Source organism: Vanessa atalanta, chromosome 19 (assembly GCF_905147765.1).
Source record: "Vanessa atalanta chromosome 19, ilVanAtal1.2, whole genome shotgun sequence".
Taxonomy (NCBI): Eukaryota; Metazoa; Arthropoda; class Insecta; order Lepidoptera; family Nymphalidae; genus Vanessa; species Vanessa atalanta.
In genome coordinates this window covers 4548411-4564839 of record NC_061889.1, presented here as the reverse complement: position 1 = coordinate 4564839, position 16429 = coordinate 4548411, and the positions used below count along the sequence as shown (strand labels likewise).

At 30.1% G+C, this 16429-nt stretch overlaps 2 protein-coding genes across 2 annotated transcripts; both read right to left on the bottom strand.

Annotated features, from left to right (window-relative positions):
• Window positions 1-1035: 1035 nt before the first annotated feature.
• Window positions 1036-2583, bottom strand: LOC125071397 (D-aminoacyl-tRNA deacylase). The gene is made up of 5 exons (XM_047681622.1): window positions 2440-2583; window positions 2262-2352; window positions 1765-1891; window positions 1335-1443; window positions 1036-1234 (listed from the first exon to the last, which is right to left on the bottom strand). The coding sequence occupies exons 1-5, from the start codon at window positions 2504-2506 to the stop codon at window positions 1086-1088; spliced, it is 543 nt and encodes a 180-aa protein (XP_047537578.1). The 5' UTR covers window positions 2507-2583; the 3' UTR covers window positions 1036-1085.
• Window positions 2584-4509: 1926 nt separating this feature from the next.
• LOC125071481 lies at window positions 4510-9573 on the bottom strand. The gene is made up of 2 exons (XM_047681744.1): window positions 9421-9573; window positions 4510-6415 (listed from the first exon to the last, which is right to left on the bottom strand). The coding sequence occupies exons 1-2, from the start codon at window positions 9452-9454 to the stop codon at window positions 6048-6050; spliced, it is 402 nt and encodes a 133-aa protein (XP_047537700.1). The 5' UTR covers window positions 9455-9573; the 3' UTR covers window positions 4510-6047.
• Between the last annotated feature and the right edge of the window lie 6856 nt (window positions 9574-16429).

The following is a 16429-nucleotide window of genomic DNA, read 5'->3' as shown; positions in this document are numbered from 1 at the left end:
AAGTGTAATATATTTTTTTGTTAAAAGATATACAACCAGTATATTTTTCGTTTCGTTTCGTTTCACTTTTCGCCTTCAAGAAAAAAATAAGTGCTGTTACCGAGTGTGCGAAAAAACAAAATAACTGGCGATAATAATGAATCATTCAACATTTATAAAATTAAATACTTAAGCAGGCGAATAAGATTACTGAGTGGGTGAATTTAATATGAAATGGGCGATTATTATTATTATTATATTGGTTCGGTATAAGAATAATTGATATGCTGCTCAGTCTGAATAACTAGTAAATAGTAAGATGAATTTATATTTTCAAGTAACAACCATAAACATATTTTTTTAGTCACTCAGTCATTCGCAGAGCATGGAGTTAGTATTGGTGAATTTTTGTGTACAATAAATAATAAGGCTTTAATTATTAATTGTATTTAATTTATATGTAATTTAATATGTGGAAAATAGTACCAAGAGTCTTACCGTTTCTTCTTAGTAGAATATTCATTGCCAAGACAATTCAATTCGGAGCCAAGTTGAATAAAGAATATGTTAGATATATTTAGAGTTACCATTCTCTTATGAGCCGAGATGGCCCAGTGGCTAGAACGCGTGCATCTTAACCGATGATTTCGGGTTCAAACCCAGGCAGGCACCACTGAAATTTCATGTGCTTAATTTGTGTTTATAATTCATCTCGTGCTCGGCGGTGAAGGAAAACATCGTGAGGAAACCTGCATGTGTCTAATTTCAACGAAATTCTGCCACATGTGTATTCCGCCAACCCGCATTGGAGCAGCGTGGTGGAATATGCTCCAAACCTTCTCCTCAAAGGGAGAGGAGGCCTTTATCCCAGCAGTGGGACATTTACGGGCTGCTAATGTAAAAATTTCTTTACAAAAACCAAATTCTGTTCTGTCAAATCTATTTTGATATCATGCCTGGATCAAAAAACAATAATGATAATTTTTTTATTGAACACCAAAAACAAACTTCTAATTAGAATAAAAAAAAAAATTGGTTACAATTAAAACAATTACACTGATTGTAATTTTTAATAAATTATTTTGGAATACTACTAAAATTATAGATTATCTATCAGCATTATCTTCTACTTCCGCAGATTTTAGTGGTTTTGTTTTCTTATTTCCTTTTTCAATCTGCAATGGTGATTCAATTTCTAATGTTACTGGTCCATCATTTTGTAACGCTACTTGCATATATGCACCAAAAACACCATCTAAAATCAATTACATTGTATTTTTAATCATTATATTTTTATTTTGAAACAAAAGTATGTTCTATAAATCCGTTGACTATATTTATACTAGTTGAATTACCTTTAACTTTGTCTGGTTTGTAACTGTTTCTTAATAATTCAATAAATTTATCATAAAACTCTTTGGATTCTTGCGAAGGCATGGCATGGTGAAAATCAGGTTTATTGCCCTGAAAATGTCAGTAAAATAAATTGGAAATTTAATAATATAAAAAATATGTTTGGTAAAATAAAAACCTATTTTTTTAAAAAGAATTAAATCTTTCCATATATAGACTTAAGATTTTATGAGATATGATATGAGATGACTTTTAATTATGTTTATAATTTATCAAGATGGTTTATAGACCAAATCTAAGGAACTGTGACTATAAGGAAGAAGAAGGCTATAAATGACATAAATTGAATCGTATCATTAGTTTTTGAAATATCAAAAATAGGTTAATATTAAATGTTTACTATTTACTGTTGTATATAACATTATGAAATACCTTCCACGTGTTGTATAAGGTGAATTGACTGACACATAAAATTTCAAAATCTTTGTCAACTATGCTTTTCTTCCATTTTTTCTCATTTTCATCATCAAATAGCTTGATGCTCAATATTTTGCGAGCCCTGAAATAAATCATTCAATTTTATTGTAATATGGGTACCTAGTTGTCTTTTTAAAATACATAATTTTAAAATGTGCTTATGATCAAAGAAGTAAAAACCATTTTGTGCAACGACTCCAAGTAGTAGGGCAAATATCTTCATTAAAAGTCTAACCTCTCTCCTTATTGCTTGCACTGGTCACAGAGGGGCTGGTTCATTTTTTGCCCAGCGGACCAGAATTGCAATTCAACAGGGAAATGCTGCTATCATTCTTGTCACCATTTTACGATGTTGAATTATACAGTAACTATTTTTAATTCTTATTTGTATATTGTTAAGGACCGAATCTTAATATAACTAGAACAAATAGAACTATGTATATGAAACTTACATATATTCCATATCTTTTGAATTATCATTGTTACAAATACCAATAAGTATGCAAGCTCCTTGACCTATACTACTTACAACTTCTCCATTTACTGTAAAAAAATAATGTTTGTTACTAGCTTACTATACCATGTTTATTTAAAATTAATAGTATTTTCTTAACAGATTAATTTATTTACCAGAAACATTTGCATTCATAACACGTTGAATTATTGCTTTCATTATTTTATAATATAGTAATATCATTAAAAAACAATTAAATTATTGAATATTTTTAGAATTCTGAATTCAATAACAAAGTTGACACTTGACATTACATTACATTGTCAACTGCTAGCTTGACATTGACTTAACATAAGAATTATTAACATTAAGCCTTCTGTGCCCTATGGCACAACTAAAAGCCATTAAACTAAGAATTGAATTGAACATTAAGCCTTAACATTAAATAAATATGAATTATAAATAGTTACTGTACAAATCCTAAATTATATTTTTTAAATTTATTTGATCCGCCTAGATTACAGTATCTTGAACTTTTATTCCCCTCGTCAAATTCACGACCGGATATCGAATTAGTATGATATATAAAGCCTGACTCGAATAATAAAAACCTGGGTTGAGGACGCTACAATTACTTGATTTACAGCAAAATGTTGATGTATTTTGTTCGTAAGATGGATAACAGATGTCGTTAACTTGCGTATAAATACGTTAGCATTAAATGTAGTGTAGGTGTAGGGCGTGTATGATCGATAGAACGTAAATCGGGCGTATCATTACCGAGAAAGCTTCGAGCATATTCGATTACGTTCCTACGAGGTTGGTGGTTAAAAGCACGCCTACATCCAACAAAATCTTAGATTTCATACGCACGTTCTTACATTATATGCTCAATCTAATTCTAAAGCTTTTTTATTTAGTTTAAGATATAATCAAAGTAAAAACAAATAGTTTTATTATACAATCACCTACTCTCTTTAAGTATAACACTATACAAAAATAAAATTATAATAAACATATTTTTTCCGGTTACGGTTACGGATATATTTATATTTCGGATATCTGATAGTTTCGGGTTACATAACATCCCTGGTAATTAATACAAAGTTCTGTAATATTTTTCTGTAGTCCTCTTGTTTTGACAGCGCTGCAGCGTGATATCTCTATCACCAAGTAACTACTTTTGCGCCTGTTTGTTAAATAATGCAATTCCTTTTAAAGGAATTTGAAGTATTGCTCGTGTGGAAGATCTAAGAGCAAAATGAACAACAAGACGAAAATAAAATCAATGTCGGTTTTTCATAACATTATAGTATTATTTACTTGTAATTTTTAGACGATGTTTTCGAAATAAGTTTTGATTGTATGAGAGTAAAAAACGGGAGCGAATTTGAAGAGAAATCATACTGTTACTTGGTGGTAGGGTAGGGTACTCACTCATCAGATAATTTGACGCCAAACAGCAAAACTTGGTATTGTTGTGTTCCGGTTTGAAGGGTGAGTGAGCCAGTGTAACTAAATAGGATGTATGTCCCCTGTGCATCTTAGGTTCCAAGGTTGGTGTTGCATTGGCGAAGTAAGGGATGGTTAATATTTCTATCAGCTCCATTTCTATGGGCGGTGTTGACCATTTATCATCAGGTGGTCCATTAGCCGGTCCGCCTAACTACTACATTTAAATAAAAAATGAGTGAGCAGTAGGTATTTTTGTTTAATTTTATGTTACAACGTTAATGTTATAATGAAATTGATATTATATTATTATAAAATAATGTAATTCCTTTATTGTAACGAATGTTACATTTTTACTTCATCACGTATGATATAAGTTGCACTCGAATTTTTAAAGGTGTAAATGATTAAATCAAAGTAAACCTTCTGTTCACGCAATCACAGTGAACTTTCAAGATTCAATTTGGTTTTGTATCATGGTTGAGTATTGCTGTTGGCCCTACTGGCCTTTACAGCGTCACCGAACGTCGGGGCGAGTGTTAAGACTCTGCCTTAGAGTGAACCCTTTTGGGCTCGAGAGTGACGTTCGTCCTGAGGGTGTCTCCTATGAGATCGCACCTCGGCTCAGAACGTAGTCGGTGGGGTGATTCAATTTGGGTGCAACAATTCTAAATATACCTACTGAACGTTTAAGTGAATTGTTTTGATAATCATGCACAATTTCGCGTTCATTACTTTGGTAGGAGTTGTTAGGATTGTTGTAGGAGTAAGGATAGAATAAGAAAAAATAATTATAATTCAGACTAGTTTATTTTCAAAATAACAATGAAAACTTATTAACATTAATTAATAAACCGAAACAAATTTAAGCGTAAAACTTTAAGTTTATCTTAATATTAAATAGGGAGTGTTGTGCAATTCAAATAACAATATTATTAATACTTTCTAACGATCTTAGTATATTCGAAATAATTCCCCTATATTATTTACATTGATTAGGTGGTGTTTACACTTGTACCTCATTCCGATAATCATCGGCCAAGCAATCAGTTAAATAATATTAATAATCACACATACTCCGCATCGTCCAAATCATTTTACGAGATTAATCACTGGTTAAAGTTCGAATGTAAACACTACTTATAAAACATCATGTTTGTATTTCAATTCGATTGGTACAAAAGGTAACAGAAAGTATTGTTGTATTAATTTCTTGAATATAGTTTAGTAGAGATTTTTTTTTTAAGTTGTAATGGTGTATCTCGTTACGAAGTTTGCTTCTGTAAATTTCTGTTTACATTATACAAATCAAATTGAAATAGATAATAAATATAAAACCGAGTATAAACATAAATTAGTAATCGTTTATCTATTCTAGAAACTGGCACAGATAATAACAATGAACACAGAATATTTTAAAAGACATACACCTTATGTACGTAAAATGAACACAGTAGTAGATCTGTGTGTGCAGCTTAGGTAACTAACAACTATTAAATGCCTTCTACATAAATAAAAAAAATGTCAAAATAGTATTTAAACAGACCACATTTAAAGGTATAAAATTAAAAGTTTTTTTTTATGAAATCCAGTATTAGGGTCAAACTGACAGTAATGGTTTATAATCATTACTTCATTTACAGTCTAGGAGTATTTTTAAGCTTCTTCAGCTTTATAAAACTATTTCTAAATATTCCTAAATTTTGATTAAATAGACAAAAATCACAATGTACAAGTTTTTCAAGCGAGTCTTAAGAAATTACACATATTCCGTATTATTATTATCCAGTTGATTCTACATATATATTTTTTTCATTTTAAATTAAGAATTCGTTCCTAACTATAAATTTTAACTCATATGGGTATTGGACGAATAGATTAAAGAGTTAAAATTATTTTTCTTTTAATTCCTTTTACCTACATACTCGGGCTTATTAACAAAATATTTCTTATAATGTTTATATTTTTATCTTAAAATTATATTAAATCCAATCCTATTAAATAAATGACATAAAGATATCTCTAGAAACATCAACAGCCTCGTATATAACAACCTCAATATGTTTACAACAAAAAAGGGTTTCCTATATTAGCCACAACGTTTTTAATTAAGACACTGCATTTAAATATTATTGCTGGAAGGTAAAAATAAAGTAGGTACTAACCAATATTTACCTTCATCAATAATTACTTAAACAAAATAACAAAAGCTGATCACAATTATCATTACTTATACTCGCAGCTCTTTCATTACCCTGACTCTAAATCCGAACATATTATACATGTTCGTTCTTTACTTCATATCTTCATTCCATTATTTAAAAAAAACAATTTAGTGTTTGGGTTCTAATTTTAAGGGCTTATTTCGAGCTTCCGCTGTAGGTGTTAAGGTAATGAGACCAGCGGTATAAAGGCGTACATGTTCCAAGTAACGCTTTTTATTTTCTGGGTTGCTCATGACAGCAGCGACGAATTCAGAAGTTTCTCTCTGTAGAGCAATGATCTTTTGTTGTATGAGTCTATTTTTCTGCATGAGTGCAATTGTTTTCCACGCTAACTCAAGTATGACTCTATTTTGAGCGGCCTTGTCTACGGCCGGCTGCTGTGGTGGAGGTGCAACCTCTTCACTTGGTGGTGGTGTAGGGATCCATTGTAGCCTCTGTAGGCGTCTTGCTTCACGCAGACGAGCTATTTGTGAACCTGAAACAATAAAGATTTCTTTGTTATTATTAAAGTTTTTATAGCAAATATATTAACTAAAATGTCTAGACACATTCAACAATTGTAAGCGTATATGTATGAGCCAATACAATAGAAAGAACAATATTTTATTTGATGTTTTCAAGGCATTTGTTTAAATATTTTAGTTATCGTTAGCGTTGATCGATAAATGGTTTTATTAAAAAATAAAATAGTAGTATTATATCCTAAAAATATATATCTTCAATTAAAACGTGATGAGAATAATATATTTGTGTAGGTATGGTATTTGCGAGTATCTATCTGCGACGCGTACTAGTTTAAAATTATTTTATAAATGTTATCCAATAAATACTGAGTGTAAATTAAACAGAGCTGAATATTACTGGCGCAAATAACTTCGTGAACTTCAGTCACGTTATGGGCGCGTATGCTCAAAAACAACCCAGTGAATACAACGTGCTTGCGACACGTGTGAATTTTATCATTGGAATAACTATGTTCTATATATGAGTTATTGTCTTTGTTTGATAATGGAACGATAATAATTAATTACATATATCTTGGCTATTTAAGTTCAATTGTCTTATGGGTCGGATATTTGTTCTAGATCGAAGTCTTTTTACATTTTGCTTCGTATTTAGGTTAACAGAAAATACGATAATCAATTTGCGACACGTGTGAATTTTATCATTGGAATAACTATGTTCTATATATGAGTTATTGTCTTTGTTTGATAATGGAACGATAATAATTAATTACATATATCTTGGCTATTTAAGTTCAATTGTCTTATGGGTCGGATATTTGTTCTAGATCGAAGTCTTTTTACATTTTGGTTCGTATTTAGGTTAACAGAAAATACGATAATCAATACGTATAATAGTTTGATGGAAATGTTATTTAAACGAAGGGCCAAATAAACTTTGGCTTTTTTAAACTATGTTCATCTTCTTAACAATATTATTTATTACATAAAAAATGTTTGATTTTCGCTCAAACATGGGTGAATTATCTATTCTTCATAATACAATGACAGAACAAACTGACACCAGTGCATGTAGATCACCGGACCGGACAAATTAGAGGCAAACAAGGACAACACTACGAATTTTCCTAACTTCTATCTGCTGACAAATTCTTGACGTTAAAAAAACATAAAAAAAATTATTGACCCGACTTGGGAAATCCTAAAACCAACGAGGCAGTCAACCCGAAGTAATCACGAGTCTATATTTAACATTATTTTGATTTGACAAATACTTTAAGAGTAGTATGGGTCAGATAATGAATATATAAATGATTTTGGGAAGAATCACATATATTTTATATTTAGATTTCTTTGTATAAAAAATAACGTTTTCTATTAACTCACATAGGTAAATTCCGTTATTTTAAAGAATACTGAAGCAATATTTTTTGATTGAATGAATGAATTAATAAATCATACTTTGATCGTTCTATATTTTGTTATATTAGTAACTATGAGACTTTTTATAGTCAATAATAAAATTCATATGTTGAGTCGTTTCACGTTCGTAAAATCAATAGCCGGTTGTCCGGTTCGCTCTCTAGGAAAGTATACAAATTAATTGTTCATATTTAATCGTGTTTATTTTTTTGATATATAATTTTTCTAATGTCTTACTTTATAATATTTGTGCTAAGAAGTTTTTTAAGCATGTTTAATCCGCTAATGTCGAAATTATCCTATTTGTATAGATTGAAAAATTGGGACTTCAAAATTGTTGGTAATAGTATTCAAGTCTGAACCCACCAATTTAAATCAAGGTTAAATTTCAGGCCAGTAAAATTCGTAAACAGGAAAGAGGGTGAATCAAAACCAGTAATTTAAATGCGGATGTTATTTTTTTTATGTTAGACAGATACAAGTGCGAACTTAACGGTTTTATTTAATCTTATATATTTAATCAATTTAATGTAGGTTTAGAAATATAACATGAACTAAAATAAATTTATATTTAATATTTCGGGTCAGATTTCCAAAAGAAATAAAAAATAACAATTAGGAATTGCAATGTATAACCTTGTCCACGATTTTCAAGCCATAAAAAAAGATAAATTAAGAGCCTGCATGTTTAGATAAAGAACTGTTGCAGGTTATGACATTCCACTAATTGTTTATCTTTTCGTAGATGAAATTGTCGTTTGCAATTTCTCACGTGGTAACATTATTATAAAGTAATGCGAATGTAGTATAATGAAAACGTCATATTATACGATTTTTTTCATAAATGCGGATATTACATTGATCCGTATCACAGATAATCTATGTAAACATAGCTAAGTGAATGAACTCTGTCTTAAAATTTATCTAGTCTTTATCAGTGATTACTTTTATTCCTTTTTATATATCCGAAAAGCAAGAGGAGGATTTTTATAAATTATCTTTAGAATAACATTTTATTTGGTAATATTGTTTTATAAGCTTGCAAATAATATATAAGTAATATGATTATCGGTGTTGAATTAATATGTTAATAAGACGGCGATCATGGTAGATCGAGGTACCTGTGGTTATTGTCAATATATAAGTATAATACGTATATTAAATTGACCAAAAATATTCTACTTTTTAATGTAAATTATTCTATCTTGGAAATGGCGAAGATATGCGAAACTAAAAACTTAAATTTATTATTTTCATAAGCAATTTAAGTAATTTAAATGTAATATTTTTAGATATTCTGTTGTTTTTACTATATTCTATATTGAATAAGACTTTATTACTAGTTCTAATTGTGAAGACATCAACTAAAATATTGCTGTCATTATTGTAACCGTATTATTTAAATAAAAAGAAAAATAACTATTGGAAAATATTAATTAATTAAAGAAAAGTGATTTTATTTAAAACGCAACCGAATGATCTTAATATGGAACATAAATATGTAGACACACTGTTTCCCATGAAGTGCGGTAGGTCAGTGTTCAGTCAGATATTTTTCTCAATTTAAAATAGTTATTATTAAAGAATAACTAACCTCTTTTGATTTTCCTTATCCTTTTTTCACACATGTTTGAATAACACAGGTTGTTTATACAAACACAAAAACAAACAAATTTGAAAATAGAATGCGTACACGTACTAAGGACGCGTGTGTACCGCTCGAGATTCAAACGCGAAGTTAGCGTGCTGGGCTGGGTTTTAAAATCGAAGGCCCGGGCGACCGATCTCGCCGCGAGGCGCCATAGAGCGAGATGGAAAGTTTTATTGTCATGCGAAAAATCGAATTTCCACTAAGAATAGAAATAATAATAAAATTTATTTGCTTTTTATTTAATTGCTTGAACATTTCACTCAATTTTTATAATCTTTACAATTAATGCATACTAATGATAAATTAAGATTTAAATAGAGTCTGCCCGATAGCATATTTATAAAAAACAATTCTTGACACCTCATTTTATACATAAGGACTTTTTTTTCTGCTATACGGCGTTTCGCATTTTTAATGGTATTATCATCAAATTTTACTATAACACTTAAATTATATACGTACCCAGCAGCTGTCGAAGAAACCATCGACGTTTATTTATTAAAATTATTAAGTTTATATTTATACCATTTCTAAGTTCAAAAATTAACAACACATACATTATTATGATATGAATAAGTAAAAATGTAGTGAAATTATTTTCTTTCGGTTAGTTAGGTATTTTTTTTCCCTAAATATGGGGTGATTTACCCGCAAAATGTAGGCGCGGTCGTTTGCTAGACGGAACTCGCATTGAACAACACGTGTAGACATGGTGCCAGAGACTGTTATCATTATCAATCAGAAAGGATTCACGATGACTGGATACGATGTCTGTTTCTTTTTTTTTTAATTGATAAATAACAAATAGACAGCGTGCAGGGTAAGTTATTTAGGTAAACATAAAATGAGCATACAATCGATTCTACATAGAATAATGAATAAAAATTCAGAGATATGTGACTCAATAAATCAAAATATAGGTATAAAGAACTTTATTTCTCATAAGAATTTATCATTCACTTAAAATGAGATACAATGAATATTTCTATACATTTGCAAGAAATGTACAGGGCCGTTTTGTATACATTACAAAAACAAAAAAAAAACAGTTATAACTAAAGTTTACTTTACATTTATTTAGTTTAGGGTTTAATGAATGAGATGGGGAAACGAGTAAGAGCGTTTTTATACCGAAAAAAATAGTCAAATGAATGAATTGAATGCAAATTGGTCAATATTTTTATTACTTAGGCAGTTTAAATTAATTCTGCATTACAAACATTCCTTTTGTCTAATATATCTTAGACTAAGAATGAGTATCGTTTTGTTGTGTTATATTTTATATTATTCGATCCCGTTTAATTATTTTATTCGAAGCAGAGGACAGCTTTTGTCGAAACAACATTGTAGTACTTTATTAGTTTTCTCAATATGTAGTTATATTGATAATTAACAGGAATATAACTTTGTTACGTTTTAATCGTTGAGAATTTCTACGTAGGACACACGTCGCAGTGACGAGATACGTATGATCGCGACTTCTGACTCACCGCGTACCAATTATGAGAATAGTCATTGTCGTTATGCAGACGTTACGTAGTCATCACACTACGTCTGCCGTCTATGGCAAATGTTGCGCACACAAAGAAATATTCGAATCACTTAATAAATTATATACGAAAATAATGTCGACACATATAAATAATGATTATGTTGCAGAGCTTAAGCGATAACAAACGAATTTTATTGAAAACTCAAAAATATTTTGGAATTGAAATATAATGAATTTAAAAAGATTCAACGTCCTATTAGATATTGACCGAAAATATCAAATATATTGTAATAAGATTGAAATATAAATGTATTCGGACGTGGTATGATCCACATTGTCGTCCACGTGGATAATAATGTGGTTCGACATATAACGTGCTTGGTAGAGACGCACTGTTTTTCTCAATGTTTCGTTTTAATAAATATCAATGGAAAAATACGTTGATGTATGTCCTATTTTGCCACAAAAGAACACTTTGAAACTGATATTTGTATTTGTGTGAGTTAAAATCACGTGTTTATTTTTTCTTAATATTAATGTCACTTTATAATATAATGTTATATTATTTATGTATTACTCAGTATCCCGATGTTTCATCCGATGTTGAGCTTTGATTATGTTTGTATACACAGTTTACCATTTTAATTGACGTTTGAGATCAGCGCTTTGGGAATATCATATCCTAGTTGCCGTGGATACCGTTGCCGAGTGTTATAAACACTATGCTATACTGAGATGGTTTTATTCAGCGATGCATTTATGTCGTTTGTTCATAGATTTGCTATAATTAGAAATTTTCTTTTATTATGAAAAATGAAATATCTTACATTTGCAATGAGCTAACAACATCGGGAACTAAGATGTTATGTCTCTTGTGGCTGACGTTACCCTCACCCTTCAAACCGAAACATAAAATACTAAGTACCTACTGCTTTATGATCGAATAATATGTGATCAGTGGATAGTTACTGAGAGAGGCTTTCACGAAGTGCAAACTTGGAGGGATCCAAGTAAAAATAAAAATAGATGAAGCTGTATTCAAGTTATTAATAAATTATATGCATAGGGACTGATATTATAGAGAGCTTAAATTTGTTTGTTTGTACGTCCCCTACATAATCATGTCCTAATCTCCGCAACTAAAGATCCAATTCTAATTCGAATATAAATCATATTGGTATTATATATATTTTTTTATTAGTAAACACTCGCCCGGATGGATCACTAGTATATGTACATTTTATTATTACTTTAGTATCTATCTGCCTATAATGTTCCAGGTAAATTGAATGGGGGTGTAAGTGCTTTCATTAATAAAGCGCTGGGCTTCTTGTGTGGGCGATCAGTAAATGTATTAATAGTCAGTAAAGCCTTATTCGCATTTTGAACTAATTGATCAAAAAAATAACTAGTGAAATAAATTGTATAGTTTATACCTAAAGACAATAAAGATTTTTTTAATAATACTGTCACTTACATTTTTAATTTGTAAGCGAAAATGCTTAATTTTTGGCCTTTGATTATGTAAAAAAATACAAAATGGTGCGTTACTTTTTTAATATTTTATATTTATTTATATAATTTAAAATAGGAGTTATCGAACCGTTATTTATAATTAAAATACAATAAAATAACTGAATTCTGTCTCTATAATTTACTTACGGTGTATTTAATGTTTTAACAACTAAAGGTTTCATTTTACATAAGTTATATGTTATCTATATGGAGCATAACAAATCTCATGTACAGGAAGTCTTAGATCTCGTCGCTTCAGTTATAAGTAGTTCTATAAATAATAACTAAGAGAAATTGTCAACTTTTGTATCCAGAATATTCGGCGAATAAAATTTACGAAATTCAAATATTTCGATCTTTAAAACATACTGCAATTAGTAATATACCATTTTTAAATTATATTAAAATTAAGAAATACCCAGTAATTATTAATTAAACTATGAAAAGTAAGCATTTTTTTAATAATGAGCGACCCGCTTGATATTATAAATTCATACAACTATATATGTAAATGTTAATTATCAGGTATTCGTATCTCATTTGCGTATTGTTATATTTCGTCCTTGAAGCTAAGCACATGCAAAAGAACGTGCACTATCAACGTGCGTCGACCTTCCACAACCTCGTGTTGATGCATGCCGCTACGGATTAAGCATCGAATACCTGCGCGACCAATCACTAGACGACTCACGTATCGTCAACTCTTGGAGTTCAGCCACACCTGAGCTGTCCAGCGAGAGGACGACGTAGGTATATAGATATATTTATCGCAGATAGAAGAATTGGAACTTAACCGAGTTTCGGCTTCAAATTTGTTCAAGTAAAAGTTATATTTTGGAAAACCATTCTGAAGATATTCTGACAAATGTATATTTAACCCTTATCTTTGTCCAGGTTTAGTAATATCAATTAAATTTAGAGCGTTAAGCTACGTTATAGTAAAAAAATAACGAATGGCAGTAACATAAAAATCCGACCGGAACGGTCGCTAGTCATTTAAATATAGATACTATTGTTTATTCCATTTACATATTAGTAAAATCCATGACGCTTTAGATAAGTTTGAGCGTACGTTCCTAGCACGTGACTGACGTCGCACAATCACTTCTCGTTTACACGGGAAGTATATCCTTTGTATTTGTACTAATTTATCATGTCCTGTTTCAATGAAATACAACGTGACACACTAATTGTAATATTAATTTACAAATAATTATGTGTACCTTCAATTGGTATTTTCGATCGTTTGAGCGTAAACAGTGGAAATTCTGTGACTAAATATTATTAGAGTTTCCTGAGTTAATAATATTTATTGGAACGAAGTGTTTTTACTGTAGATTGATACTGATAGCTAGATTTTCTTGTTGTTTAAATTTAAATGATTTAATTAAATACATATATTATTTTTTTATTTGTTTATTTATTTTTTTTAATTCACACGGGATTTTTTTTAATAATTTTGTTATTGTTATTTGCTTATTCTCAAACGCTGTAAGCTTTGTTCCAACCAGGTATCCCAGGACACCTCTCGTTTTTGTTAACATAATATTCATGTTATAATTTAAATAAAAATAGCTACTACACAAATCATGATCGAATAGTGGCAAAAACGCAAATTCATAGGAATATTTACATTTTTTCACAATAGATCGCAATTCTAATAGTCTGAGTGAAAATTAACAAATTATAGGCGTAAAAATGTAATGAGTAATTACTCTAAGATAAATTACTTGGTACTAAACAATTAATAAAATGATTTAATATAATTAAATCCTTGACAAGCGAATTGTTCATTGAAAAGTAAGTTTTTTATTTTTTTATCAAGTTAACATGTGTTAAATATGTCTAATGCACTAAAATATTTCCCAAGTAGTTATTAGAACGGTTATGTTCACAAATAACTAGCTATACAATGTATTTTTTTTTGTAATTATAAAGAAATTCTATAATGTCCTCAATTTTCGAGAGATATCAATATAAATTAATAATAAATGAAAATCGAATGAATCGTTCATGTAACCGTAGTATACAACGTGGAATTCTTCATGTAACCGAGGAAGTATCGCAGACGATCAATTAACCATGAGACAGTAAGTCGGCAGTCACGTTTGATACCATGTTACGCTTACAACGTGCCCCCTTTTATGTGACTGTTATACTCCTGAACGCTGCGAGTCGAGCGGCGATTGTTATTGAAGGTAACACAAAATGCACGTTGAGACGATGAATCAGCATCACACAAAAGACGATACAACGCTGGCGTTTCAATCGTCATATACAGCTATATATAAACTCTATAAATATGTATATACTTATATAAGTCTTTGTAGTTCGAATTTTACATTTTACATTACATTAGCAGCCTGTAAATTTCCCACTGCTGGGCTAAGGCCTCCTCTCCCTTTGAGAAGAAGGTTTGGAGAATATTCCACAGCGCTGCTCCAATGCGGGTTGGTGGAATAATGTGTATTCAGAATATAATGTGTATAAAGAATATTCAGTGGCAGAATTTCGTTGAAATTATGACACATGCAGGTTTCCTCACGATGTTTTCCTTCACCGCCGAACACGAGATGAATTATTATATATTATTATATATATATGAAAAATATTCGTCACTTATTGTGTGCATAAACATAAATCATCATGAGTTTTTGAAATTAGTAAGCCAAAACGGGGTAAATCAAAACAACTAATTAAGTATATAATATATATAATTAGTGAATTTTAAATAATCTTATTTTAAGTTTTTAATATGAGTGTACGTGTAGGCAAATTTTGCAGATATATAGGAATACCGATCGAATTTTCCTAAATATTAGAGTTTTTTAGTTTATATGTGCAGTGTATTCCCAATTTCACTCTCTTAGGGAATGAATTTTTGACGACCTCCGTGGTCGAGTAGTGTGTACACCGGTTTTCATGGGTACGCCACTCTGAGGTCCCGGCTTCGATTCCCGGCCGAGTCGATGTAGAAAAAGTTCATTAGTTTTCTATGTTGTCTTGAGTCTGGGTGTCTGTGGTACCGTCGTTACTTCTGATTTCCATAACACAAGTGCTTTAGCTACTTACATTGGGATCAGAGTAATGTATGTGATGTTGTCCAATATTTATTTATTATTAATTATTTTTAAAAATGGTTCAACTACTGCCTGTTACTTACAAACAGATACCTAAATACTAATTTTCATATTTTTATGTTGAAAAAGGCGAAATTCTTTGCAAACTTTCACAATGTTTTGAGTAAAAAAAATCTAAAACGGTGTAACAGTTTTCTTAAACTCCTCAACATATGCCGATACTCGTACGCGTTGCTCGTAACAATAACATAACAATGATCTTTAATAATGATTTTTTGTAATTATTATTTGTAACGATACGAATAACATTCGTATGTTATTCGTATCCCATCCGTCCGACCGATGTAACATTGTACACGCGTCTATTATTTTCAGTGTTGCTTTTTAAATTTTACTTTAAAGCAATAAAAAATCTTAAAATCTTCGGATAACGCTTGAATCTTTAGGGACTTTTGTGTCATATATATTTTTTAAATATTTTTACAATTGTTAAAATCATTATATTGAGAAAATAATATGTTCGTCATTGCAAAGTTATGTCGAACAGAGAAATTTACATCTGTCAAAAAGATCGAGCTAACTTGTTAAAATCGAGCTATTAAATCGGTGCTAAATTTTTGTTTCACTAATAGGTATTATTTTAGTTATAGAAATTCTTCATTCGTTACACGAGAGCGTTACAATTTTCAAACTTAACAGTATAATTATAGCAATATTATGTACGTATATACATATGTACAAAATATTTATTATTTTTATAGAAACACTGACAAAACAACACGTGAACATGTGAAGGTAAGAATAACCTATAACAAAAAGATTCGAATCGCAAAATTCAATAACTGTAAAATACTTTTATGTATAT

Bases quoted from the DNA above. Each gene is read 5' to 3' on its own strand.
- LOC125071397 (XM_047681622.1), bottom strand. From the start codon at position 2,506: ATGATATTACTATATTATAAAATAATGAAAGCAATAATTCAACGTGTT. The intron at 1,892-2,261 runs GTAAGTTTCATA...GATTTATTTCAG, and splicing joins TCAAAAGATATGGAATATAT to GGCTCGCAAAATATTGAGCA. The intron at 1,444-1,764 runs GTATTTCATAAT...TGACATTTTCAG, and splicing joins CCTTATACAACACGTGGAAG to GGCAATAAACCTGATTTTCA.
- LOC125071481 (XM_047681744.1), bottom strand. From the start codon at position 9,454: ATGTGTGAAAAAAGGATAAGGAAAATCAAAAGAG. The intron at 6,416-9,420 runs GTTAGTTATTCT...TTATTGTTTCAG, and splicing joins GATAAGGAAAATCAAAAGAG to GTTCACAAATAGCTCGTCTG.